This window comes from Manis pentadactyla, chromosome 10 (assembly GCF_030020395.1).
Source record: "Manis pentadactyla isolate mManPen7 chromosome 10, mManPen7.hap1, whole genome shotgun sequence".
In the NCBI taxonomy this organism is placed as follows: Eukaryota; Metazoa; Chordata; class Mammalia; order Pholidota; family Manidae; genus Manis; species Manis pentadactyla.
This window is the reverse complement of record NC_080028.1, coordinates 6281085-6308815: the sequence shown is the minus strand read 5'-3', so window position 1 is coordinate 6308815 and position 27731 is coordinate 6281085. Positions and strand designations below refer to the sequence as shown.

The 27731-nt window shown below is 55.2% G+C and overlaps 1 protein-coding gene across 3 annotated transcripts; it reads right to left on the bottom strand.

The window, feature by feature from the left end:
- Positions 1 to 674: 674 nt before the first annotated feature.
- On the bottom strand, positions 675 to 26012 carry LOC118935254 (NADH-cytochrome b5 reductase 3). Of its 3 annotated transcripts, none has more exons than XM_036931390.2 (9): positions 25664 to 26012; positions 16185 to 16316; positions 13289 to 13361; positions 12828 to 12934; positions 10602 to 10731; positions 10024 to 10107; positions 9725 to 9810; positions 5095 to 5194; positions 675 to 1790 (listed from the first exon to the last, which is right to left on the bottom strand). In XM_036931390.2, the coding sequence occupies exons 1-9, from the start codon at positions 25682 to 25684 to the stop codon at positions 1618 to 1620; spliced, it is 906 nt and encodes a 301-aa protein (XP_036787285.1). In that variant the 5' UTR covers positions 25685 to 26012; the 3' UTR covers positions 675 to 1617. The 3 variants fall into 3 exon arrangements, with proteins under 3 accessions (XP_036787285.1, XP_036787286.1, XP_057342299.1); XM_036931391.2 differs by lacking the exon at positions 25664 to 26012 and adding an exon at positions 23273 to 23698; XM_057486316.1 differs by lacking the exon at positions 25664 to 26012 and adding an exon at positions 23012 to 23203.
- Between the last annotated feature and the right edge of the window lie 1719 nt (positions 26013 to 27731).

The following is a 27731-nucleotide window of genomic DNA, read 5'->3' as shown; positions in this document are numbered from 1 at the left end:
GAATGACACCGAGACCCAACTCCAACCTGAAAGCCATTCACTGCCAAGCCTCAGTCTCTCCAGCAGAAAAGGGGGCTCATGACTTCTCCCTGCTTGTCTCAGGGCTATCCAGAGGAGAAAACAAAAAGGAAAACTCGGGGAACACACGGAATTGCCCAAAGATAGGACTGGAGCCACCTTTAACACAGCTGATATACTCTGAATAAGGTTGGATGTGAGGGTTGGGTTTAAAAGCCGGATGGACCCCCAGCGTCCATCCTTCCGTTCCAGGGCTGCTGGCCCAGGATTGTCTCCAGGAACCTACTGGAAAAGAAATCATTTGAAAGGAGGGTGAAGATGGCCACTGTCATCTACAAAATCCACAGCTTGGAAACAGCCTGTCAGTCTGATAGGGGATTTATGGGATCATAGTAAGTCATGATCCCACGGGCCCTGGTGGGCGTACCTGACACCAGTGGAACAAGCCCAGCCTTGTGGTGGTCGCGTAGCTTCATCAGTTATCGGCATTTGCCTCTGGATGTCTGGTATTTTGCTTTTCTGTGTCTAGTTTTCTGTACTTCCCAAACTTTCTACAACAAACACAACACACATGGGAAGTACACGAGCGGCCCTGGTCTGTCCACCTCCCACTGTCCTCTGACCACACAAGTCGCAGGGCCTCAAGGAGCTGCAGGTTTCGTATTAGCACATTTTTATTTCAGTGGTTCTTCTACTCATAAATGATTCTGAAAAAGCCGATATGCAAGAGGCTAACCCACTGTTGTCTAAAGGCAACGTCAAGGCCACAGAGAATGTCACTCAGCCATTTCCCCCACGCTGCAGCACAGGCAGGCAGGAGGGACAGTTTGGGACAGAGCAATAAACATCATCTTAGCTCAGGGCTGGCGGCCCAGGAGCCCAGGACTGCCGAGCTGACAGCGTGAGCTCCCAAAGCTGCCTGAGCATTTGGTGTGCTGCGGGCAAGGCCAGGGTTTCAGGAGGGCCCCTGTGCCAGCAGGAGGGGCCCTCAGCCACCTGCCTCCTCCCATTCTAGCCCTGGGGAGAGCCCAGCTCCCTGCGGCTAGGCCTGCCCTGGTGTAGGGACAGCCTCCCATCCCACAGCCCTGGCCAAGAAGGTTTTTCGTTGTTACCCATCATGTAGTGTCAGCTACTGAGGCCTGGCCAACACCCTGAAGCAGGTAGTGAGGGGTAGCAGGCAAGGGTCCCCAGGTGGTGGCTGGGGATCCCTGGCAGCTGCAACTTTGGGCTGCTTACATTTATTCTCAGACTGTGGTCTGCTCTGGGAGGAGTGGGCAGAGGATGGTGTTGACGGCCGTGGCCCAGTAGTGTGTGGGGGGCAGGGGTGGGGGAGGGCCAGGGCCAGGGTCAGGCATCACTAGTAAGAACCGGTGGGGGCCAGACAGGACCCCTGAAGGTGGCCAGCAGAACCCACCTCTAACAGAACTCTGCTCCCAAAGGGCCCCCGGGGGGGCCAGCCCAACGGGGTGACCACCCAGGCACAGGCAAGGCCGGCCGCAGCAGGAAGGTGGGGGTGGGGGTGGGAGAGCGCTGTTAAAGACAAGGGCAGGGCGGGTGGGTGCACGAGGGTGGCAGGCAGGTGAGCAGCCAGCCCAGACATCAGAAGGTGAAGCAGCGCTCCTTGGGGTGGCCCACGCGGTCCAGGTTGGGCAGGCAGGCGTACTGGATCATGGGTGGGGGCCCGCACATCAGGATCAGCGGCTCCTCTTCCGGAGACGGAAGGTGGTCCCGGATCATCTCCTCATTCACGAAGCCCTGGCTGTAGTCCCAGGCTGCAGGGCGGGAGGCCAGGTGAGTCCCAGTGCGGCCGTGTGACAGCCTGACAGCTGCCCGTCTGCCCAGCAGTCCCTTCCCCCGCTGAGAAAGCTTCTGCCCACTGAGTCCCTCCCTCCAACAGAGCCTGAACATGGAGAGGCTGAGCCAAGGAATCCCTTGCCCTGATCCTCTGCCCCAGCCACGTTCACGCAGAACGAAACAGCCAGGAAACAGTTAACAATGTAGCAATAAGCACATATACCATCATTAATTGCTTTAAATGTAAATGGACTAAGCTCTCCAATAAAAAGACACAGAATGGCAGAACAGATGAAAAAAAAACAAGATCCATCTATGTGCTGCCTGAAAGAGAGTCACTTCAGATTGCAAGGACACACACAGAAAGTAAGGGATGGAAAAAGAGATTCCATGCAAACGGAAACTAAAAGAAAACTGGCATAAATGAGAGGCAAGGGCATCAGGTAACGATAAAGGGGGTAAACCCAACAAGGACATGACAGTTGTGAATATTTACAAGTCCAACATAGGAGGATGGAATACAGACCTAAAAGGAAAAATAGCAATACAAGAATGTAGGGGATTTCAATATCCCACTTACACAGATGGACAGACCATCCAGACAGAAAATCAATAAGGAAACATCAGCCTTAAAGGACATGTTAGACCTGATGGCCTTAACAGATATTTATAGGACATTCCATCCAAAAACAACAGAATACATATTCTTCTCAAGGGCACACCTCACACCTGTTGGAGCAGCGATTACCAAGAAGATAAGAAATAACAAGGGTTGGTGAGGATGTGGAGAGGAGGGAATCCTCACGCACTGTTGGTAGGAGTGTAAACTGGTGCAGCCACTGTGAGGACCATAGGGCGGTTCCTCAAAAAGCTACAAATAGAAATACCTTATGACCCAGCAATCCCACTTTGGGGATTTATCCAAAGAAAATGAAAACACTAACTCAAAAAGGTATCTGCACCCCCATGTTCACAGCAGCACTGCTTACAGTAACCAAGATGTGGGAACAACCTAAGTGCCATCGGTGAATGGGTGGACAACGATGTGGTACAGCTACACAAATGAATATTACTCAGCCATAAAAAAGAAGGAAATCTTGCCATGTGAGACAACATGGATGGAACTTGAGGGCACTGTGCTCAGTGATATAAGTAAGACACGGAAAGACAAACACAGCATGATCTCACTTATATGTGGAATCAAAACAAAACACCAAAAACCCAAGCTCATGGATACAGAGAACAGAATTTTGATGGTTGCCAGATGCAGGGAGCAGGAGGTGGAAGAAAAGGGTGGAGGGAATATAAATTTTTTTTTAAAATTGCAATGGAACCAAAATGTATTTGGTAGTGTATGAAATGTGCAGGTATATAAGATACATGTCAATGTTACAAGGATTTGATAAGCTAGTGTGTTTTTCCCTGTCGTGTACTGAAGGCAGCTTTGGGGGGAAATGTTAAGTCAGCCGCATCTGCCAGGTGAGCTGGCCCCACTCCACTCCTTTGCTTAGCTCCACAATTCCTTGTGACCTGTTACCATTTTCTTTCTCAGCATCTAGAATTCAGCATATACCTAATGTTACTGCAATGTCTCAACACTCTTGGACTATGAGTAAGGGTCCTAATAAGCCTAAATATGCAGTGTTGGGAGGTGCCTCAGTGCACCTCTCCTTGGCCAGTAGCTGGTCACTGCTCAGTCCCCGGGGTGAGGGGGGCTGGGGGGGGCAGCGCTTTGGTCTTGCCACCACCAGGGGTCAGTGTCGGCCCCTCCTCCCATGGGCGGGGCTTCTGTGGGCACCAGGGAAAGGGGTCCTGCCAGACAAGGAGGCCCCCCTGAGCCCACCCTACCATATTAGAAACTGCACCCAGAGTGGAACCACACCATCGCCCACTTCCCCCTTTTGATGCAGACGCGGGTACAAGATAATGCTCCTTTCTTTATGGTAAGAAAAAGAGCTGCTCTGACTCCTAGAACAGAGCCCCCCACGCCTACCTCCATGCCCGACTGCTATGCTTTAGTCTGGTCTCTAACCACCTGCTACTATGCCCTATAATTAACTGATCTGCCTGTTTCTGTCATCCTTCCCCACGCTCACAGGGCCAGGCTGGTTTCATGACCTCTCAGAGCAGAGGGTCAGACCAGGACCCTGTCTAGCTCAGATGGGCTGGTGCAGGATGGCTGGTCCTTGGGACATGGCTGCCAGACCCCCAAATCCGCCCAGGCCTGGCTCTTGGCCAGGAGGTTCAGGACCTGATTCGGCCAACCCAGGAGGCTGACCTCTCTCAGGGATGGACCTAAGTGACCTGGCTCACGAGATGCACATCAGCCCCTGGGGAACCCCTGCTCATTTCCGGGGACACTGAGGGCAGCACCTTACCACACCGTGGCTGAGTGCCAGGGAGCTGCGGGGCCTTGTGATGCATGGAGGTGAAGCAAGGGCAGGGCGGCAGGATGTGAGTGAGACCACAGGCTGGTGCCCACATGCGTGCCTTGAAACGCCCAGTTTCCAACTTCATGAATTTCCCATGAAAATGCAGGTCCCCAGTTTCTCTTTGGAAGTGGAAAGGCCTGGCTGACAGGGCTGAATTCCTGCACAGCCAGACTGCCTGCAGTTGAGAGGGACCTCTGGAAAGGGGCAGATGCTCTCCAATTTACCACATTCCCCACCATTCCCTATAATCTCCCCACCCTGAAGCCAAAGATCTCTGGAATCATCTACCAAGAAGCCTGAGTTGCTGCTTTTCCTTCAGCAAAGAAGAAATTAGGTATTTCTTGTGCCCACATGTCTTCCAAAAGCAGGAGAATGAAGAAGAGTTTAACTCCCAAAGCGCAATCATGTTTCAAGTTTAGGGCGTAGCCGTCATTCACTGCCTCTTACCTTGGCAAACAGCTTAAACCCCTGGACAGGTAGAACGAGGCTAACTGTTCACCCCTAAGGACTGACTGATGGGACGAAATGGGTGTAAAGTGCCTTATAGGGTACAAACTGCAATTGTGCCCGCCGCCAGCACTGGCCCTGGAGCCCTTCCCCAGAGCGAGCCCCAGCGCGAGGGGAGAAGACGGGCCCTCTTTGTTCAGCGAGGGCAGCGCAGCCAGGGGAAGGCCTGGGAAGCCCCAGCTCTGGTGTTCTCTAGCTGTGTGATGTGGGGCACTTATACCCCCTCTCTGATCCCTTCCCCTCATCTGTGAGATGGGGTCATACCACCTGTGTCACAGATGAGCCCTCCCTGGGCCTGCGCCCCCCACACCGTGCCGCCCTGGGTGGGGTGGTGCCCTCTCACCTTCGGGGGCCCTGTCCACTGTGTACCAGAGCTTGAAGCGTGTGGAGTGCTCGTTCCTCAGCTCCTCCAGTTCTGGCCGCAGCAGGATGTCCTTCTCGGTCTGTGGGAGGACAGGGCCCAGTGGTCGGGGGGGGTGGAGGCAGCACTGCCCCTGGAGGCGCTTGTCACCCAGACTTCGTCATCCCACCCCCCAAGGAGCCTATCAGAGCTGCAGCTGAACAGGGTCACCACAAACGGGGTTTGCGGCGCTTGTTAACATGGGGAACCGTGCACAATACAGTGAGGGGCAGAGAAGTGCAAAATGAGACACAGCACAGACGGAGGATTGGGAGGCCCAGTGATGGCCCCTGAGTGGTTATAACACTCAGAACAGCAAATACCTCAGTTCAAAGGAGGAGGGTGGCCCTTCCAGCTTCTCAGGTGGGACAGCCACCAATAAGGGGCTATTGATGCTCCTCCCAAACACTTGGGCCCTCACCTGCTGCCACCTGCCCATCAGTGCCCCGTTCTTCACCCCACCAGCCTCTCCTAGCCCACCCCCTGCCTGGTGTCACCTCTTCCAGGAAGCCTGCCTGGACACCACCCCCAGGAGGCATCAGCAGTCTGCTCCTTATATGGTCCCTCTCCCCATTCCTGACTACAGGCCTTTGCCCTGTGCACGCAGGTAACCCATAGACAGGGCTCCTGGGCCGGGCGGTGGTGACTGGCCTCCTGGGACAGTTATGGCACTGGGGCCCCCAGCACGTCAACCAGAAGGCTCCCCGGCTCACAGGCTGCTGCTGGCACGTGGACTCAGGCAGACGGCCCTCCCCAGGGAGGCAGACACGGGGGATCCCTCAGAAGGGAGTCTCCTCTGCTCCCGTGCCTACCTCATGACACCACCGACCAAGGGCGCCTCCACTGGAGGGTGGCCAGGGGTGCAGGGAGGGCAGAAAGGACAGGTAGTTCCAAGTGTTCGAAGAAAACTGCAGGCCCAACATGGGGTCACTCCTGCTGGAACAAGCCACCAACCAAGGCTCAATGCCCAACCTAACTGCACCCCAGCCTCCCCCAGAAATGTGGCCGGTCAGGATCCTCAGTAGGCACGGATAAGATGACCAGTAACACTGTCCTCTCCATCCCCCACAGGAATCTCCTCAATAATGTTGTCCCCAGGGAAAGGTGCACCCTGAAGTCACCGTTTCTCCTGTGACTTCCTCTCCTGCCTTTAAAAGCCTCCCCTTTCTGCAGCCCTGGCAGCATTTCTAGCTGGAGGGGAATGCTGCTGACTCATGAAGCACTTAATTAGGCCAATTAGGTCTCCACATTTACTAGGCTAAGTCTGCTCTTTAACAGAAGCCGCAGGATCACTATTTCCCAAGCTCCTGCTGCCGTGTGGATGGCGCAGCGCTCATGGCAGAACCGTGTGGGAGGCAGCACCGAGAGGGACCCGGTGCGCCTGCTGTAGGGGGCACAGGCCTCTGCCTGTCGTTTCTCCCATTTCTAAAGGGGGGCCAAGCCCTCCTGCCCTGATGGGTCAGGACAGGGACAGGGCTCGGGTGTGATCTGGGGAAAAAATGCCCAGAATACGGCAGAAAAGAAAAATCACCTGAAACTGCAGAGATAACTACTGCCAGGACTTTGGTGTATCTTTCAGATAGTATTTTCTAATAACTATTAATAACTTTTATTAGTAGTTATTAGAAAATAGTTTATGACTATTAATAGAATATTAATAAAAATATACATGTATATATTTTTTTAAATAAAGGGGAATCAGAGCACACATGCCACCTGGCCACCTGCTGTGCTCAGGTAAGAACACGCACAGACCACCCACGTGTCTCTGGGCTCTGGCCAATGCTTTCCTCACCAGCTGCCCAGCCTGCCCTGCAGAGACCAGAGACCAGCCGTTTGCCACTGGAGGCCACTCAAGTTGTGTTGGACATCCTCCACTCTGACTATCTTCACCACTCTGCTGATTGATTCCTCCAGATAGATTTGAGGAAGTGGAGGTCACGGTAGAAAATTCCACCTGGTTAAGGCATTTGATACATGCCAATTTATTCCCCAGGTAGGTTAGCCCATTTCACGCGCCAACAGGAGTGTGCCCACGTCCACCTTCCTACACCTTCGCAGCACTGGGGGATGATCACTTAACCTTTGCTAATCAGACCGATGGAAAGGAAATCTTTTTTTATTTTTCATTATTAATAAAAAGTAAATGTATCACTGGACCTAGCTGTATCTTTTCTTAGTTTACCAAAACTTATTGTATGAAGGATATTAAATATTTAAGTTTTATAAATTTAAAACTTGATCTATTTCCTCCCATTATTTATCATTCTACCTTATTTACAGTGTTGTTTTTCCAGAGGAGTTGTCATTTTTAGGCAGATGATTTACCCTCTATGGGTTCTCCTTTGGTGTCTTGCTTAGATTGACCAGCTTCACTTGTTCATTCAACAATACTTGTAAAAATGCTCTTTGCTACATAGCAACTCACCCAGCCCACCTTTTGTCTCTCCTTGAGTTTGAGGCATCACACAGCCTGGGTTTGTTCCTAGGCCAACACTGTCCAACCAAACTTTCTGCAGGGATGGGAATGTTCTACATCTGTGTTATCCCCTGGCCACACAGAGTTTCAACCCATGAAACGTGGCTAGTCAGGCCAGGGAAGTGAGTTCTTAATTGTATTTAATCATAGGTAATTTAAATGTAAACAGCCACGTGTTCTAGCATGTTCCAGCGCAGTCTAGACTTTCCATTGTGTTACCCAAAAAATGCAGTAGACCCAGGAAGCCCGGGTCTCACAGGTGGCTCTAGAACCATGCTGTTGTCATCACCGCGGCTCATTAGCATGTTTTAACGTCTAGTGCGCTGTTCCTCCCTGTTACTCATCTTCCCCAAAGCTTTCTTGGCTGCACCTCCCAGGCCATTCTGCGTTGCTCTGTCATATGAAAGGGGGAAAATACCCCACTGGGCACCTAAGTGTTGCTTTATAAAGAAGTGACACCTTTACAGCATCAACCTCCCTGTCCAAGAACTAGGGGGACTTTATGTTTATTACATCCCGCATTGCCCTTCGGAAAGGGGCCTTTCCTTTAGGCCAAGGCTGCGTGCAGAGCCCAGAGCTTTCCTGGCCCCGGACGCCTCCTCAGCCCTGCCACCCCCGGTCACTCCACAAGAATGCACATCCCTAAAATGTTCAGTGTTCCCGTCCAAGGCAAGGTGTGTCATACCTTAATCCTCACAACCACCCTAGGTGGGAACCCTGTCACCCCACATCACATATGAGGAGTGGAGGGGCTGCCACCCAGAGGGCAGGCAGTCAAAGCCAGGCGCTGTGGTCGCTGAGGAAGGGCTGTGGTCACTGAGGAAGGACAGAGGGAGGTACAACACTTGCCTGGAGCAAAGCATGGGTTCTCAGTACGGCCTGCGGGCCCGAGGTCCACCCCTTGAGGTTAAAAATGATTTTTACATAATACTAAGGCCACCCCACATGCACTGAACTTCCAAGGCTATCTGACTTGTGATGCGGCCCAACCGAATGCAGAATCTGACCTGGAACCCAGCTGCTTCCATTAAGCCAGACACTACGTAAGATAGCAAAAATGTAAAAAACAGTAATTTTCTACAATATAGTTGTTTTTCATAAAATATGCTCTGCTCCAAGTCCTGGTTCCACCAGGGTAGGTCAAGCCCCTCTCTGGGCCTCCATGTTCAGAGCTACCATACGGGGCAATTCCAGCACCCTGGCAACCAGGCTAACAGGCACACAAGTGCCCTGTACAGGTGGCAGAGGGCTGAGGACCTCCACAGGCCTAACCCAGCACTGCCAAGTTGGACCCCTGCCCGCCCTCGGCCCCACCAGCCAGCTGGGAATTTCTGGCTCTTTCCATCCTGGGGTCAAGGGCACCCGAGTTAGTTGGCGTCAGGGCAGTATTTCCGCAGCTGTGTGGGAGTCCAAGGACTCAGCAAGCCCCCCCCTCCGAGCTGGGTTCTTCACAGGGCCCTGAGCCTGGGGAGGGCGAACTGGTGTCTTATCTCGGCCTCTTCCCAAAGCGGGGAGTCACTTTACATAATCCACACTTTCAGTCATGGAACAATGAACCTGGGAGACCCTTGGAATGGCTTCGCTTCATCAGCTTATTCCGCAGTGAGGGAGCAAAGCTCAGAGAGGGAGAGCGACTTGACAAAGCCACCCAGCAGGCCAGGGAGACAGGTGGCGGGTGTGGGGACGAGGACATGCACACAGGAGGCAGAGACACCAGGTCTCCACCCCTCTCCAGCAGCCCGCTCAGACCCCATGCATGTCTCGGCACCTCTGAACATAGCCCATCTCCAGGCCGGCACTCTTTCCACCAAACACTGCTCGTGGAAGGGAGCTCTGAGGCTCAGAGGGAGAGCCTGGGGGCAAAGTTCAGAGTGGGGTGCTCCAGTGCCCCACTCCCACCCCGCAGCTGCTCAGGTCACACACTCTAGGCTCTGGACTGAAAAGCCTGGCCCTGCCAGCTGCCTGTGCACCCTCACATTTCAACCACCCCGAGCATCTCCACGGAGCTGTGCAGACCTCTGAGCAGTGGCTCGCCAGGCCCCGCATCCCTTCTCAGGAGGAGCTGGGTTTGCTGTCTTGGCAACACCCACTGACCTGGTTGGCAAAGAGCAGGTGGCACACGGTGTGGTCGTCCGGGTCCTTCATGATGGCCCGGATCACCTGCAGCATTGGGGTAATGCCTGCAAAACAGCAGCCCCCCCACAGGCCAAGTGAGCGCCTGTTGCATACACAGGCCCTGTGCCAGGCAGGCGCCCAGGGGAGAGCTGCCTCCTGGGAGGAAACCAGGCATGGGCTCCTGAACACTTGTCATCTGGGCCCTGTCCCCAGCCCTGACCCCCCAACCTCAACACCCGCCTGCCGGGGACTGAGTGAGGGGCTCCGGGTTCGCATACCCGTTCCTCCGGCGATCATGCCCACACACTTCACCGTCTTGATGACAGGACTGGACTTCTTATCTGGACGGATGGCAAATTTCCCTGGGGAGACAGACGGGGTGGGGCCCAGCTCTCAAACGTGCCAGGCCGGGGGCAGAGTGCCCGGAGAAGCTCCCCCACCTCAGGGGTCTGAGGAGAGGGTGGCCGCCCTACGACCCCAGCCAAGGCGCAGGAGAAGATGTTAAGGGGGCACTATCAGGACCACCTCAAATGCCAATAGAAGCACAAAGATGGCTTCCTCACTGTATGTGGCGGGGGGATCTGTGGAGACGCTGGAGAACTGACGACTCCAGTTCAACCCTCTTTCTTGTTTGCTTATAACCACAGCTCGTCTGGGGGCCAGGTCCAGACCCCAGGGGCAGCCAGTCTGCAACCCAGCACTGGCCAACTTGTCCCTGTTAGCTGGGGAACCTGAGGCCTGGGAGGGAAGAGGGCCTGCCCAACACAAGTCGCCTATGCAGACAGCAGCAGAGTTGGGACCTGCACCCACATCCGTTGTGCCTGCTGGGTCCTCAGGGGACTTCAACCCGAGTCACCTTTGCCCTGGTAGATCAGCAGCCCGTTCGGGCCCCGGAAGTCGATGGTGTCTCCAATCTTCATGCTTTCCAGGTACTGGGACATCTTCCCTCCAGCGGGAAACTTGGGATGGGTGTTTTTGAAGTAAATCTACGAGATACACAGACAGTCGGTCCCTGTCCCAGGGGTGCTGGGCTAGGCTCTGGGCCAAGCGGGAAGGAAGTGCCTCTCCAGGGTTGTTCTGTGGCCTGTGTGGACTCACATTGTGCCCCGTCTGCCCATTAAAATGTGCTGGGCCATGTCCCATCCCCCAGGACCTGCTCTCCGCCAGTGTCTCCCTGGAACAAAGCATCAGCCTGGTATAAAGGCCACTTGATGAATTAACATCGCCCCAAGCACCTTCTGCGACCCCCTCCCACCGGGAGAGCCCCACAGCTGTCGCCTGCAGAGGCTCCGGAAGCGGCCCAGCCATGCCCCTCCTAGGGATGGTCACGTCTTCCCATTTTGTGCTCTTGGAACGACTTCCTTCTGGGAGCCCTTTGGGGTTTCAGCTTCGGGTAAAGCAAGTGCTATGACCCTCGTACGGAGAGAAGGGGAGACAGAAGGAGAAGGAGAAGCTCACCCCACCCAGAGTCACTGCCCCGAGGGCATCTGCACTGGGCCTTGGAGGGCAGGCAGGAGTGATGGTGGGGTGGGGACAGGCAGGGGGCAGGGACAGTGTGTGAGGGGACCGGATGGCCTGGGGCCTCAGGGAGGGAGAAGAGCCAGAGGCAGCAGAGACACTGTGGGAAGGCCAGGCCTCTGACCTTCATTCAGAGCCGAGGGAGCCCACAGGGTCTCCAAGCCAGGAGGGGCCCAGCCACGGCGAACTCCTTCCCCTCTAACTGAAATCCCCCTACATGAGGCTGGAGTCACTGCAACGTGAGCCCACGCGTGAACTCCAACTCCTTCCCTTAGCCTTGGATCAAAGCTCTGCATCTTAGCAGGGCCTCTGAGGTGCCTCCTGGCCCCACTCACCTCCCCCACCTCTTGTCCCTCCAGCCCCTGCCCTTGGGCGCTTCAGTCTGAGCCCCCTTCTGACTGCAGGGCCTTTGCACCTGCAAGGTCGTTTTCCTCCCTCCCTGCCTTGTGGACACCTCCCCAGCCACTGATCTCACTGTGCTCCCCTTCCCCAACCCTGCCAGCTCTGGTGCTGGTCCCAGGCGCTCAACCTCTGGAGCAAGCACTGACCTCTGTACACCACGTGCTCAGTGTCCACTCTCCAGCCAAAGTCAGTCAAGGCTGGGCCTGCGCACCCAGCATGGGGTCTAAATGACACTGCACTATGAAGGGGTCCAGGCCAGAGCCTGGACAAACTGGCCCCGCTCTCTTCCTGCCCTCACAGCCCCAGTGCCCACCACAGGCCCCTGAGGGGCTGAAGGCCTCGGCTGCAACGAGGGTCTCTGCCACTGTCCCTCCGCCCGAAAGGCCCCAGCGAGAGGGCCAGCATGGTAGTTAGGACAGTGACCGGGTGCCCTGCCAGGGTGGCCATGAGGGGTTGGGCCTTGACTGGGGAGGGTCTCCAACACCCCACGCCTGTGAGTCATGTGACCTGAGAACATGGACAACTGCTGGAAAGCTTGTGCTCCTACTTCTCATAAAAATGTACCACAAGGCAGCTGTCATTTCTTCCCACTTGGCATGACATTGTAGACACCTGCTGGCTGTTCTCGGTTTCTCTGGTCTTGCTTCTAACGGCTGCATCTCCTCCACGGCATGACCCACCTCCTGACCTGGGACAGACCCAGAACCCCCCAGCCCCGCAGCTCCCCAGACAAGGCCCCCGAGCCCCCCATGCTGCTCCCCTAGGGGGCCTGTGGGATGTCTTCCAGTGGGATGCACTCAGGAAGGACCCGCAGAGACTGTGTGACTGACAGCAGCAGAGCGGCCACCCCGCCACAACACAGGCGCCCGCCTCCTGGGCTCTGCCAGCCCGAGTGGGCGAGTGGGCTCTGCACCAGCTGGTCAGTCTTCCTGGCTGCCCTTCTGCAGATGATCTGTTCTTGTTTGAAGACACTCAGCCTGACCCCAGCCCCTGCCCTCTGCCAAGACCCCACTCTTGGCTTTCGCTGGCAAACTACAAAAAAACTTAAGTTTGCTATTCACTCAGAAACCAGGCACAAGGGCGCACCAGGCTGTGGGGGCCCAGACCTGTGCTACGGTGTGGTCACCACTGCCCCCAAGCAGTCGTGGCCCCAAGACCTCACCTTGATGACCAGGTCCACAAAGCCCTTGTCATCATCACTAGAGACGGGCGTGTAGGGCCGAATGACCAGGTTTCCATCGATTCGAGCCGAGAGGTAGATATGCTGGCCTGCGAGATGAGGAGGACTGATTTCAGGCCAGGGACTGTCCCTTCGGAGTCCACTGGGTCTGGTCAACCCTCTGCCCTGTGCCTCGCCCAGCAGTCAAACCCCGGCCTGGCCTTGGCTCCACTGCGCTTCCAGTCCCCTTGGGGGTCCCCCTCACACCCCAGCTTCCTGCTGCCTTCACTCGTGCCACTGCCAAGGGCCTTTTACCTCTCATTTTGAAACTCATCCCTGAAGGCCCAGGGTAGCTGCCACCTCCTCCTTGAAGCCTTCCCTGCTCTCCTCGGTGGAAATACAAAGCTCCCACCTCTCTGCTCTAGCATTTGGCTCTGTTTAGGCAAGGTCAGCGCCCCACTCACCGACGGGGAGGCCCAGGATGTGCTGGGGAGATGGCAGGGCGAACCGGAACCTCCGGGTGTCATGGCTGATGATCTGCAAAGAGGCCCAAGCTGGTAGGCGGCACCAGGGCAGAGGGGCCACCTGGCCTTAAGCACCCCCTCCAAGTGTCATTGAGAGAAGTGACCCTGATGCCACATACAGAACCACAAACCTGCACACACGTGTGCTCCTGCCCTGCTGGCCCAGAGAAGGGCAGTAACCTGCCCAGGGACACACAGCAAGGTGCTCAGAGCAGGGAGTGAACTCAGGATCCCAGAGGGAGGCTGCCAGACGGCCCAGAAAACTCCAGGGGCAGGAGAGAGGGATCTGCCTCTGCCGTCAGCTTGAACAGTGTCCTGGGGTGGCAGGAAGAGCTTGGGGACTGGGCTGGCAGCCTGGAGGCACAGCTGAGCCAAGGCCAGATGCGCGCAGGCCTGGAACTCAGAGGGGCTCTAAAGCTACTGGGCTGAATGCCCCCTGTGAGGCCGACAGCCATGACAGCTGCTGGGCTGCCCAGGAGGTGTCTGGGGCTGGCAGGGTGAAAAGCCCAAAGTCAGGCCTCCAGCCTGCACAGGGTGGGCGCCTGTGGCATGGGCAATGGGTGGGAAGGTGGCGGCCAGTTCCCCTCCAGGGCTGGATGCAGGCTGGTTAAGGGCCGGCTGGGTGGAGGAAGGAGTGGGGCGAAGGCCTCTGAATTCCCATTAATCAGCCTTAAACTGAGGCCAGGGAAGGCAAGTGTCCCACAGTAAGCTGTGGTCAGAGCTGGGAACTGAACCCAGTGCCCTGACTCCTGACCTGGGCTCCAGAGGCCCCTGTGGGGTATCCCCTGCACCCAGGTGCGGCCACAAGGGTACGTATGGAGGGGCTATTTGGAGGGCAGGCAGCTGTCCAGCCCATGTGCACACCCACACAGGCTAGTGACATGGCAAGTCTGCTGACGGAGAGAGTCCATCACTCAGAGGCAGACAACTGCCTTCCGCAAAGGGACGGAACCTCACTCTGGTGTCACTGAACTGCGTGAACAGAGGCATGACTGGGCCTCAGGAAAGACAGAGGCCAGCCACCACTCAGGACACAGTGCTTGTGGGTGGCCGGTGGGCCTCTCTACCCGTGAAGCTGCCTCCCCCAAGAGCCTTTATATTCTAGGAAAACGGAGCCCCAAGGCCTCCTGGCAGCAGTTACAGGTTTATCAACTGTTCTGGGGCTGATGGTCAGAAACCCACAATTTTTGGAGGAAGGACAGAAATGAGGGAAAGACACCGATAATTGCATTGGACCACCACTAGCCAGGCTCAGCAGAAGCCACAAGGCTAACATCTGTGCAGGGCTCTGCACGGTGCTGGTATCCAGGAGGTCTTGAGGGTATGAACAGTAGACACTCAGAGCCCGAGGGGTCCTTGCAGACCACCCAGTCCAGGTCAGAGAAGGAAGGACAGGCAGCAGGGGCCCCTCTCTGTGCCTGTGATGTAGCACAGCCAAGTACCAAAAAGCAGGCCCACCTGCTGACCCCTCAAAGCCCCCACCAGGCTGCAGTGGGGCAGGGGGCAAAGATTTAACTGCTAGGACATTCCCACACGCTCAGTTAAAGGGAATTGGAGGTTCCACCATGTAACACCCCTACATGACGAAGTATTAGACGGTTGTCAAAAATAATGAATCAGCTCTGGCTTAGAAAAGGTGCCCACGTGATACATCTGGGTAGAAAAATCCACACGCCGCGTCTATACATATGTGCACCCAGGAAAGGTTCACGCTAACTCACATGTGCGACCCTTCGAAGGGAGGGTGAAGGATGGGTAAGAGGAACATTCACATTTCACAAACAATTTTTATAGTGAATGCACATAAATCATTACACAACTTCTGGAATTAAAAACAATGCAAAAGCATTTTAAAAAGGGAAAAACTTTCAAAACATTATGATTTCATTTTAGTGAAAAAAGAAACGTGTACAAGACGTATTGAAAGGTAAGCACGGTCTCATCTGGGAAGGGTGGTTTTCTGTTTGTTTCTGCCTCTCTCTGGTTTTCAACTTTTCTATGAACTCCTGGAAGAATTGCAGACACACATCTCCTCCATCACAGGAAGACCCAGCTCTGCTGGGGAGACTTGGGCCCGGAGTGGACACTGGGACCCAGAGTTCGGGGCCTTGGCAGGTGACTTTCTCTGCTCCATGACTCAGTTTTCCCTGTCACACCCTTCCTGAGGCAGCTATGGCGGCCAGAAATAGCACAGGGAGGGGCTCTGACAGGGAGAGAAAGGAGGGACACAGCTGGCACAGGGCACAGGGCACAGGAGGAGGGATCGCCTGAAGTCGCCAGCCAAGGGTTTGAGGAGGAAAAGCATCAGGCGGAGCAAGCCTCTGGCAGGGGCAGATATGGAGCCCCAGGTCCTGAGATCCTGCAGGCCCAGGAGCTGACCCTGGGGGGTGGGGAGGGGCCTTCGTCAACACGGCCCCAAGCTGGGGACCACCTGGGGCCACCAGCAGGCCTGGGCCAAGGCCAAGTCTACCCCTGACTCACAGTATGACCTAGAATACCTCCTGCTCTTCTCTTACTCCGTTTTCCCATCTGTTAAATGGGTGCTTGGGGTCCCTCCGGCACTAACCTTCAGTGGGATAGTGAGTGTGGTGCAGAGAATGGGCTCTGTAGTCAGACACCTGGGTTTGAATCCCTCTGCCACTTACTGGTAGCCTTAGAAAGGAACATCACCTCACTTTCCCTATCTGTAAAATGGGCTGATAACAGGACTTACTTCAGAGGGGGGTCATACCCTTAGCATGCAGGAGGTGCCCGGGAAATGCTGCGACACTGACCAGGAGAGAGGAACCTCCGTGGTTCCCCGGCCTGTTCCCCCCCACGGGGCCCCAGCACTCACCTCCTTGTCAATGAGCCGTAGTGGGTACTTGATGTCCGGGCTCTCAAGGGTGATGGCTGGGGTGGAGCGCTGGAACAGCCTCATGATCAGACTATAGAGGAACCAGACTGGGGAGAGGACCACGTGGCCCAACTGAAATGACAGGGACAGACCCACAAGGTCAGTGAGGGCTAAGGGAGGGGCCTGCCTCCTGCCCTTCCCACGAACACACCAATTGGTTCACTCCTCCAAGCCACCACTCACGCTGTCCCCTCTGCTGGGAACACCCTTTCCCCACTATTTCCTCTCATCCAAGGAACTCAGCATCCTTTTAGATGCCACCTGGGAGAATTTACAAAAACCAGACTCATGAAACCTATCACTGCATTACTGAGTCATTGGAAAAGCTCCATTTCCCCTTTCTTGGACAAAGAAAGTTACATAATTAAGTACATATCCCTTTTCACTTTGGCTGCCAGGAAGCTCAGAGTAAAGTTCACAAGTACCTGTGCTTAATCTTTTTCTTTTGGAGAGAGATCTCTTTTATTTGCAACTGAACGCAATTCCCAACTGACATAATAAGTGTTATTATTCTCATTTTACTATCCCACAGATGTGAAAACAGAGGCTTAGACAGTTAAGTCACTTGCCCATGTGATATGACAGGATGGGGTGTAGTTTTTTGTTCTGGTATCAGACTGCTTGAGTTCAAATTTTGGGTTTGGTTTATATGACCTTGGTCAACCTAATCTCACTGAGCCATAGTTTTCCCATCTGTCAGAACATTAGCTTCTTACATGATGAGCAGTATTCATTAGAAACACAGTTCTTAACTTATGGTCATGGCTCAATGTTTGCCTTGCTATTCTTTTTTTTTTTTTTGCCTACAGGTGTGGAAGCAGTAGCCTAGCAGTAGGCCAATTACATCATCAAGTAGCTTACGTTCAGGTGAGGATCCTGGCCATAGGAACCTTCACTTTATCCACACCGCTTTAGTGGGGAACCTGGATTGGGGAACCTGCCTAGGCTTAATCTTGAGTGCTGTGTTATCTGTGGTCCCTCCCCCCTTCCTTCCTTTAGTCAGTGTTAAGTGCTAGCTCTAACCCAAGCCCTGAGGTTCTGCCTGCAGGTATGAAGGGCAGTTAAGGTACTGAGCTGGGCACTAGAAATCTGTGTGACAAGGGCTGTGTGACCCGGGGCAAGCCCCTTCCCCTCTCTGAACTGAAATAGACCAGGTTATCTGCAAGATCTCCTGAAACTTTGAAAGTCTACTGTGCAGCTCCATGCGGAGTCCCACAGGCACTGGCCTCACAAGAACCCTGTGAGGTAGGGACTTCATCACCGCTACTCTACAGGTGCGGAAAGACTTGAGAGGTGAAGCAACTCACCCTTGGCCACAGAGCTGGCAGGTAGGGAGCTACAAGTCAACCTGAGCCTACCTGCCTCCCCAGTCATGCTCTTAAACATCAGGCCCATGTCCACCACCGTGTGGCCCTGAGAGGCTCCTCCTGCCAGCTCCTTGCCCCCTACCTCAGCCTCATAAAGACCCTCGGAGGTGATTTGGATTTTTCAAAAACAGAAAACCCAAACCGATGGCTAGACAGCTCACTGCTTAGGTTTACCTGGAGAAGACACCCTTGCAAAAGAAAGACAAGCAGCCTCCTGTCCTTTCTACTACTTTTGTCCCCAGGCAGGTCACTTAACTTCTCTGAGCTCAGTCTCTCCACCTATGTGTGTAATGGGGACTGAGTCGCTCCCTGGGTTGTGGAAATGTATGTAAGCCGTGGAAATCGCCTAAGCAGGCCAGGCCCCCAGCAGGCCCTTGACCGCACAGGGTGCTCTGCTGTGCCTCCATTATCGGCTCCACAAGCGAGACTCGAAGAAAACAAGAATGGCCTCAAGACAGCTCAGACCAACCCTACAGTGGAGAGCCTGGCAGACTGACCCTAACCAGCCAGAGCCACAGGAAGGAGGCCAGCCGACACCGTGCACCTCTTGATGCGACGAAGGGCCCACCGTGGCCCGTGGCCTTCCTTGAGGCTCACACCCTGCCTCTGACCAAGGCTGTTCTCCAGGATAACTGGCTGTGACTCTTCAAAAATGTCAATGCCAGAAAAACAAAAAAAGTCCAGGGAATTGGACCAGATTAAAGGATGCACTGGTGGTTGAATGGTGGCCCCCAAAAGATATGTCTGCCCAGATTCTAGGAAAGTGACCTTGTTCAGAAAAATGGTCTTTGCAGATACAATTAAGCGAAGGAGCTTGAGATGAGATCATTTTGGATTATCCCAGTGGGCTAATCCCAAGACAAGTGTCCTTGTTAAGACGGAGAAGAGGAGACCCAGAGAGGGCCACGTGAAGACAGGCAGAGACTGGAGTGCTGTGGCCACAAGCCAAAGATTGCTGGCAGCCATCAGAAGCCACAAGAGGTAAGAAGGACCCCTCCCCAGACTTCCAGAGAATGCAAACCTGCCAGCACCTTGATTTCAGACTCTGACCTCCAGAACTACGAGAGAAAAGGTTTCTGCTGCTTTATGCCACCTCGTTTGTGGTAATTTACACAGCCCTAAGAGGCTCCCAGAAGCCAAAGAGAACTGAGTGTAATGTGTGGTTTTGGATTAGATCCCGAACCAGGAAAACAACAGTTATAAAGGACAACACCGAGACAACTGGTGAAACAGGAATTAAGGCCAGTGGATGAGACTATTGCATCGGATCAGTGTTACTTCCCTGAGTTGACCATTGTCCTACATCCTATGGTCAGACAAAAGAATGTCTGTGTTCTTAGGAAATACACACTGAAGTATCTGAGAGCAAAGGGGCACCCTATCTGTAACTTACTATCATATAGTACAGTATCTCTCTCTCTCTCTCTCACACACACATACATACACACACACACAGAGGCAAATATACTAAATGTTAACACTTGGCCCACCTGGGTGAAGAGTATACAAGAACTCTACACATTCTTACAACTTTACTGCAAGTTTGAAATTACTTCAAAATAAAAAGTGGTGGGGGGAGCCCATACTAGGGGTTCAAATAACAAGGCTGAGAACCAAAAGTTCACATAAAGCACTGGTTCTCCAGTTAATAAAAGTCGTTTCATAGCTTGCTCACCCATCCTCTATAGTAAACCTCCGTGACTTTAGCTCTCTCAACAAATGGCCATGTACAGTCTTCTTATCATAATTCTACAACTTCCCCTTTTTGCCTTGGCTTCCAGGAAGCTCAGAGCTAAGTTCCTCAGGCATTTCTGCTTCTTTCGTGGGCCTCTTAAGGGTAGCATATTCTGCAGAACAAAGACCTAGAAGTGGTCCCTGCCCTATTCACGGCTAGGTGAGATGATCCTCACCTCTCAAGGCCCAGCCTCACTGCTCCCCTGCTTCCTGGAAGCCCTGCCAGGATTCCCCACCTTCTATCAACTCAGGGAGGGTGCTTCTGGCTAAGTGCCTGAGTCCTGAGTTTTGGTGTTCTTGTCTATAGCACCCTGCTCACCTCCCAGGAGAGCTGGGATATGAGATGAGATGGGAGGTGTCCAGGTCACAGAGGGGTCTATAAGCAGGGAATTGTGGGCACACATACACAGGCTTTTCCTGCCACCTTCATGGGCCCACTACCACACAGGAGATGGAATACCCCAGTGAAGGAAGGGCAGAGTCACCAAGGTCCCACACTAGGCCTGTCCCCCGCCCCCCAAACCAGTCCAGTGGCCTGAAATGCCCCTGCTGCAACTGTGGTTACAGGCCCTTTGTTGGGCTCAGAACAACGTGCCTCCCTCCTGGCAGGGCCTTCAGACTTGATGTAGCTGAGGCCTCGCCCCACAGGGCCCCTGGTCTGTAACCAATGGGTCTAAAGGCAAAGCCTACAGGCCTGGCCCAGCCCACCCCCTCCCCACTGCCCAGCCTGGGGCCACATGGCAGGGGTCTCTGGCTACCATCCACTTAACCAGCACCTACTGCAAGGACCATGCAGCGTTTCACCTATCCTGGTTGGCAGCCCTGGACTTTGGGGGTCAGGAGACCCAGGTTTGAGCCCCAACTCAGGACCTCAGGAGAGAGTCTTCACTTCTCCAGGCCCCAACCTTCCTTACATGCGTGAGGACAGCCCATCTAGGGCTAGGGAGCAAATAAGGCTGGCAAAGGCTGTGTGCAGAGCATGCGGCCAGCATCCGCAAAGAGGCACAGCCCCAGAGGACAATTTTCACTCCCACCCTAGACCAGGTGCTGTCATTATCACCAAGCTTACAGATAAGGAAACTAAGGCCCAGAGAGGGTCTGTAACTTGCGGAGTCACACCAAAACCAATCCTCAGAGGACACTATCTTCCCTGTTGGTCAGAGAGGGTAAGTGACTTGTCTGTAGTCTTGTAATTAGTCAGAGTGGAGCCAGGATTCAGCCTCAGGCCTGTCTAGCTCTCCTGAGCCACTCCCACAACAGGTGCCCTTGCGGCGCTCACAGCCCCACTCACCCCTGCTCCACCACAGTCCAATATCCTGCCTCCCTCAGGAAGGCCCCAGCCACCTAAACCAGGAGGCTACTCTGCCCCCCTCCAACACTCACCATGGCTCCCCACTGTCTACACTCTAGGCCCCTACTATTTGGCTACTACTCTGCCCCCAAGCCCTCTCTCTTCCCTCATCCAACCAGCAGACTCCTATTCATCCTTCAGAGCCCAGCTCAAATGTCAAATCCTCCCTGACTGGCCCCTCCCGAGCTAATCAGGCCCTCCACAGACTTCTACAGCCCCTGCCCTTCTGGGTAAATTTCCTGAGAGTGAGGACTATTCTGATCAGTCCTCTGCTATAGGCCTCTCCCAGGTCAATCAGATAAGCCATATCCATGGAGAACATTGTATAGAGAACAAGTTGAGTGAAGTTACATTTGCAGGAAGTCACCACTGCAGGGAGGCCTGGAAATGAACTTAAGTGACTTAAGAGCCAACTGTAGTTACATCTGGGGCTCCCTGGAGTTTTATCTTCCCCCAGCACAGCTGTTTAAGTGCAGAGCCACGTTCAATAACGTCAGATCCCCGGCCGCCACCACTTGCTGCAGACTGCAAAGCACCTCCCCTGGCACTTCCTTACTGACCCACAGCAGCAGGAGGCAGGCCAACTGCATGCCGCACTCAACAAACGAGAAAACTGAGGCTCAGGGAGGCCCAAGGTGGAGCCTAGACTTCGGTTCCCAATTTTCTGCCACCCTGAATCTCTTGCCTGCCCCAGGCTCACAAACACAGGCCCATGCTGGTAAGTGCTGGGCCGTGAAAAAGATGCTCATGTCAACAGCTCTGAAGGCGAGTCCTGAACACTGGCCTTGGCCCTTGCTCAGATCCTTTCAGATCCCAGGTGCTAGCCGCGATGCCAGCCCTGAGCATGAAAGGCAGGGCTGGCTCCCCATGCACAGTCGCTGTCAACACAGAACGGCAGACCCTAGAGCAGTAGCCCCAGGAGGGTGAGGGATCTGTGGGTCCCAGCACTGCTCCATCCCTAGCACTCAGAGCAGAGACAACAAATATTTGGAGATAAATTCGTGAGGGGACAACAAGCCCCCACCCCCAGTCTTTCTTACTGTTTTTATTATTATGTCTGCAAGTTTCAGGAACCAGGGCAAGAGGCCAGATCCCTTCTGGGCGAGGGTGGGACACAGCCTGTCCTGTCTTAAAAACCCACACAAAGCATAGGCCCAGGCGGGCTAGGATCCTGGCTTCCCAGCTCTTCTCTCCCGTCGGACACCTGCTTCCCAGCGGCGAGGTGGGACGGGAGTCACCGCAGGAAGGAGCTGCTCATGTGGGCAGCCGATAGATGCGTGGCCTTCCTTCCGCCCCACTCCCAAGTGAGGAGGGCCGTGCAGAGCAAGGCATGGCTGCTCTGGATGTGTCCTCTCACGTAGCCCTCAAGCCTGGGAGGCAGGAGCGATTACCACCTCCATTTCAGGTCAGAAAACTGAGGTTCAGGTGACAGCAGCCATGATTTGAACCCAGGCATCTGGTTCAAGTCTGTGCCCTGAGCCACAGTACCACTCTGCCTTGCTGTGCGGGCTGACATTGGCTGCCAAGAGGGCAGACGTGGACTTTGTATATGTGCAAATTCCTACCGGGTGGGGGCAGCTCTCTCACTCATCCTTCAGGCCACAAACCTCAATGGGCAGAACTGCCCGGGCCTGTGCCAAATGCAGGGGACCACAGACTGAGGAGCTCAAGCCAGTGAGGGACACAGGCATGGGCAGAGAAAAGGGGGCAGTGGAAAGACGAAAGGTTCATCTCCAGAAAATTGGACACTTTTCCAGATTCACAAGGGTGGGAACGCACTCTTCCTATGGTTCAAGGGTGGACTGGGCTCTGCGCCCCTCAGTCCATGGCCCCACTCACACCCCTGCAAGCACAGTAAACAGGAGGCAGATGGCTGAGACCAAGGCCACACCCCAGCTCCTCCAGCTGCGCTGCCACACACACGCACACACGCAAGTACCTCACCATGGCTACCCAGGGGGTCTAGGGGGTAGCTGCCTCCCAGCCCTTGACCTGATGGCCCTACAAGCTGTGCTCTGCCCTCGAGGGAATCCACCAGCTAGCTGCCTTTCCTCACTCCGCTAACACAGGAGGAGAGGGAAACAGGGAAACGGGCTGCCAGAGTCCCAGGATGTCTCCGGTTCACCCCCAGTCCACCCCCATAGCTACCCCACAGGGCACCCTGCCCAGCTCCTCACCCCTTGCAATTCCCCGCTGGGACCCTGGCATCCACACCACCCAGGTCAGGCCTGGGTGGGCAGGGGGACCTGCCAGGACCCCTCCCCACCTGGAAGGCCTGGCCCCTGCAGGTGCCAGTTCCCTGTGCTGAGGCTTACCTGCCTGTGCCCGCCTGACAGCTGTCCCGCTGGAATCTGAGTGTCCACCTCCCTCCTGGTCCCCTTCTCAGGAAGTGGGAGGAGGGCAGGAAGTCCTGCAGCAGGGGCTCCTGGCTCAGAACTGTGGGGGAAGGAACCCAGGGGCAGGGGCAGGTGGACAGCCCGGCTGCCCTACACAGTGGAGGCACGGCTCTGCTTCCCAAGGGACTGGGGGGCCAGGGCAAGGAGCTGCCAGGGGCAGTAGGAAAGCCTGGGACTTACCTCTAGCGGGGGCCCATCTGAGCCCAGAGTCAGGACCCACTGAGCACCCACAGCCGCACTGGGGACAGCTGGCCAAGCCTCCAGTGTCCTCCCAGGTGACTGGCGGGAAGTGCCAACCCCTCAGCTGGGCCCCCGATGTGGGAGGAGGCCCCCTGGAGAGGCTGAATGTCCCAGATAAGACTCCTGGTGCAGGGAGCCCAAGCCGGCCTCCCACAGTCTGCGTGGAGCCCCTGGGCCAGGAAGCCTGGCTGGGGTCTGCTATGGGTATTTTGGCCCAAATGGGGATCCCAGGAGTTCCTCCAAGAAAGGGGCAATTCCTGCCCACCCCTTGGACAGAGGAGGCAGAGAAGTTAGTAAAGGCCTCTTTGCGCTCAGACAGGGCTCTGCCCCACACAGAAGGAAAGCGTACAGAGCAGCCTCGTGCAGGGAAGGCAGAGACAAATCCAGACAAGTCCGACCAATACCAGCCAGAAGGTGAGACGCACCCTGGGAAAACAGCAGGGGTGGAGGCCAGGCATTGAGCAACGACGGAGGAGGGCAGTTTCTGGGAACACAGTCAGGACCGAGGCTGGGTGATACCCACAAGCTCACCTGGGCATGGCTGCCCCATGGTATGAATGTCCCCCAGCCTGGGCCACATACTCATGAGCAAACACCTAGGCCAAGAGGCCTTTTGCCTCACCCCTGAGGAGCCTCACAGCCAGAGGGAGGAGGCAGGAGCCCTCCGGGTCCAGGCCCTGTGGAAGGTGGAGGTGGAGGTAGGGGTGGAGGCAAGAGGCTTTGGGCCTAATCCTCCAGTGCCAGCCCCTCCACCCTGCACCAAGGGACCAGAGTGGGGGGGGGGGGCTACCCTCTGGCTACAGCCCCTGCCCTAGCCCCACCAGGGTAGCTTTTGAGAAATCTGAGAGGGGAGGAGGGCCTGCAGGGAGGGAAGGAGGGAGGCCCTGGACCCACCCAAAAGTGACTTTGGAGCCCCACAAGTTCAGGCTCTGCCAGCTGTGAAACAGCGGCCAAGTCTGAGTCTCACTTCTTCATCTGTAAAATGGGCTAACAGCACCAAGCCAGTTTGTTGGGTTAACAGGAGAGCCAGAGCCTGGCTCCTTGCTGGCCCAACCCACTGAGAGAAGGGCCCAGTGGTCCTGGCTGCTGCTAAACAAGTTGTAAAAACCCTGTGATGCAGCAACATCAACACACATTCACACCTATGCACACGCACACTTTCTTTTCTTTTTAACATATTTTTTAATTTTGTATACTGAGGTACATACAATAAAATGTACAAATCTTATGTGTAGCTCCATCCATTCTGACATGTGTGTACACTCATGTAACTATCACCCAGATCAAAATATCAAACATTCTCACTGATTTCCCTTCACCTATTTCACTCAACCCCCCACCCTCCTCCCCTATGGCAACCACAAGTCTGTTCTCTGCGTCTGAGTCTATTTCGATTTTGTTTGTTCGTTTTGATTTTTAGATTCCACATATAAGTGAGATCATACAGTATTTGTCCTTCTCTGTCTGACTTATTTCACTGAGCATAATACCCTCTAGGTCCCCCCATGTTGTGGCAAATGGCGAGGCTTCCTTCCTTTTTTATGGCTGAGTGATGTTCCACTATATACGTATCATCGCTTCCTTTTCCGTTTTTGGGTGCACAGCTAAGTTGCTTCCATATCTCAGCTGTTATAAGTAGCGCTGCCACAACATAGGGGTGCACCTATGTTTCCATATTAGCAGTTTTCCTCAGGTGATACACACACTTCCACCCCACATTCACATACTTGCAGCCACACGTCCTCCCACACACCTGCTCACTCGGTCACACAGACACGTCCAATCTCAGTCCCTCCCACCCTCACCCACACTCACTCTCATACTCTCATGCACAGCCCACACCACATCCACACTCACAAAGACACCTGTGTCCACGCACGCCCACATACATGCACACTCACACCTAGCTGGTCACACTCGCGTTTGCACACTCGCAGGCTCGCCTGCATGCACACAGCCGCGCTCGCATTCACACCGTCCCACTCCGTCACACGCCTGCTCACCCGCCCGCACGTTCTCGCCGCCGCCCAGCTCGGCGCCGCCCCCGCACGCCCCTGGCAGGAGGGCTGGGTCCCGGCGGCCGAGGCCAGGCCGTGAGTCACCGGGCCTGCGGGGCACGTCCGCGGCGGGGCGGCGGCCGGGCCGGGCCGGGGGCCCCGCGCGCCCCGAGGCCGAGCCCCACGCCGCGCCCCGGCCCCGCGCTCGCCACCGCCCCTCGCGGCCCGGTCCCAGGCGCGCCGCCGGAGCTGAGGCCTGGCGCCGGCGGTCGGCGGCGATGCCCCGGGCCCCACGCCCGCCCGGCCCGCCGCGCCGGCGCCCCTTCCCGCCTACCGTGCTCAGCTGGGCGCCCATGGTGGCTCCGCGTCGTGCTCTCTCCGCCGCCGCCGCCGGGAAAGTCGGGCCGCCGCGCCCCGGGCCCGCCCCCGCCGCGTCACCCCCGGAGGGCGGGCGATGGCTGCGGCGGCCGGGCGGGGCGTAGGAGCTGGCCGCCCGCCCCGCCGCCCCCTGCGCCCGGGAGCGGGGGGACCCCGGGCGTCCGCCGGCGCGCGGAGACGGGGGCAGCTGCAGAGTCCCTGTACGACCCCGGGGCGCCGCTGGCCTTCCCTGAGCCTCATTTGCCACCGTAGAAGGAGGCAGGTGGCGCCCCCTTGTCGGGATCTCCAATAGAATCCGGAAGCTTCACCAGGTCCCCCCGAACGGAGCACGCTGCCGGGCCTCAGGGGCCGCCTAGTGCCTGACCCAGCCCGGCGCGGTGCCCCGCCCCAGGGCCTTTGAACACGCCCTTCCTCGCCTGGAGCACTATCCCCGACTGCTTCAGGGCAGCCCTTGCTTATTTCCAGGTGGCAGGTCGATGTTCTCTCCCCCGCGGAGGTCTCCCTGAGCCCCTCACGGCAGCCCCTGTAGCACTCAGCATGGAGCTGAAGTCGTCCTGTGTGTCTGCCTCCAGCGCCACCCCTCCAGGTGGCCTGTGGGCTCCCTGAGGGTAGGCCTCTGCTACAAGTCCCCTGCATGCCTGCACCTAGCACAGAGCCTAACATACAGTAGGTGCTAAGAAATACTTGTTTAGTCGAGTGAATTCAACAGACACTGCCTCCTTTGTGCAGGCCCATGCTGGCCCCAGGGGTGCTCTCTGGCCTTGCCTTTCTGGAATGCTCCTATACTCCTTGTGCTCTGACCCACCAGCCTGCCATGGGCAGAGTGTCCTGCAGTGTGATGCCAGCCAGGCTGGAAAAGCTGGGAAGGTCCTGGAGGTGGAAACAAGGTGGACATACAGGGTCGGCAAGGCCAGGGCGGCTGGTGCATCCAGAACTGTAGGCACAGTGTGTGCTGTGAGGTCACCCACAGGGACGTGGGGGATATGCGGAGCCCTGGAGGATTTAGGCAGGTGGTGGTGGGGAGGATCAGCTAGTTTTAAAAGAGAACAGGGGACAGCGTGGAGAGAGGGACAGAAAGAGGGGTCTACTACCACAGATTACAAGGCTAAATGTGACATCAGATCAGTTAGGTATTACTTCAGCTGCTTTAACGATGACAATTTTAATATTACAAAGGAAACAATCAAATCAGGAAACTTGACTTCAGGGTGTGCAACCAGTAACCTCCCGTGGCTGGGTGCTTCCTGGGCAATGTGCTTCTCCACAGATACCTTCCACGCCGGCAGGAGAGCAGATAACCCCCTGCCTCATTTCCCTCCATCGCTTCTGTTTTTCTTCATGTTCTTTATCATTCCTGGATTGATGATTATCATGAATGTGGACCTGTGATGTTGGACTTTCTTCTGCTTAAAATCTGGAGGTGACCAAGTTGGCTTTCTCCTTTTAACCATCCTCACCGGCTGTGAAGAATTTCCACACAAGACTTTTCCTGGAAAGACTCATCACCTAAATGGCATTAAGTCAACTAAATGTACATACTGTTGAGAATAAGGCTACAAGCGCTAGTCCAGCAAATAATCCTGCAAAATCAGAATTAGGATGGAATCTTTCTGCCTTGTATTTCTATTTAAATTATTATATTCATTTGTAAAATCAAAAAGGAAATATCTTTCCTCCTAAAGTTGTTATGCTATTACTGCTTCTCTTAAGTTTTTATTAACTGTCCATTTCTTTCTTACCTATTTGAGAACCTCTTCATACTTTTTTCTGTACATAAAATTAACATAATTAATAATCAACATAAACTACTGAAGCATTTTACTCTTGCTGTAACAAAGCCTGTCTGTGTTTACACCTCAACCCTGTGACACATGTCAGTGTATAAAGCACAAAGGAAATTTCACTCCTGGTTACATCTGGAAGCTTCCCTAAAAAGTAGCCCGCCTGCCAGGCCTGGCCTCAGGCTGGTATTTGCTCCTGCTTGGCTGTGTGACCACAGTCCGTGGCCACAGTCGGGAGGCCAA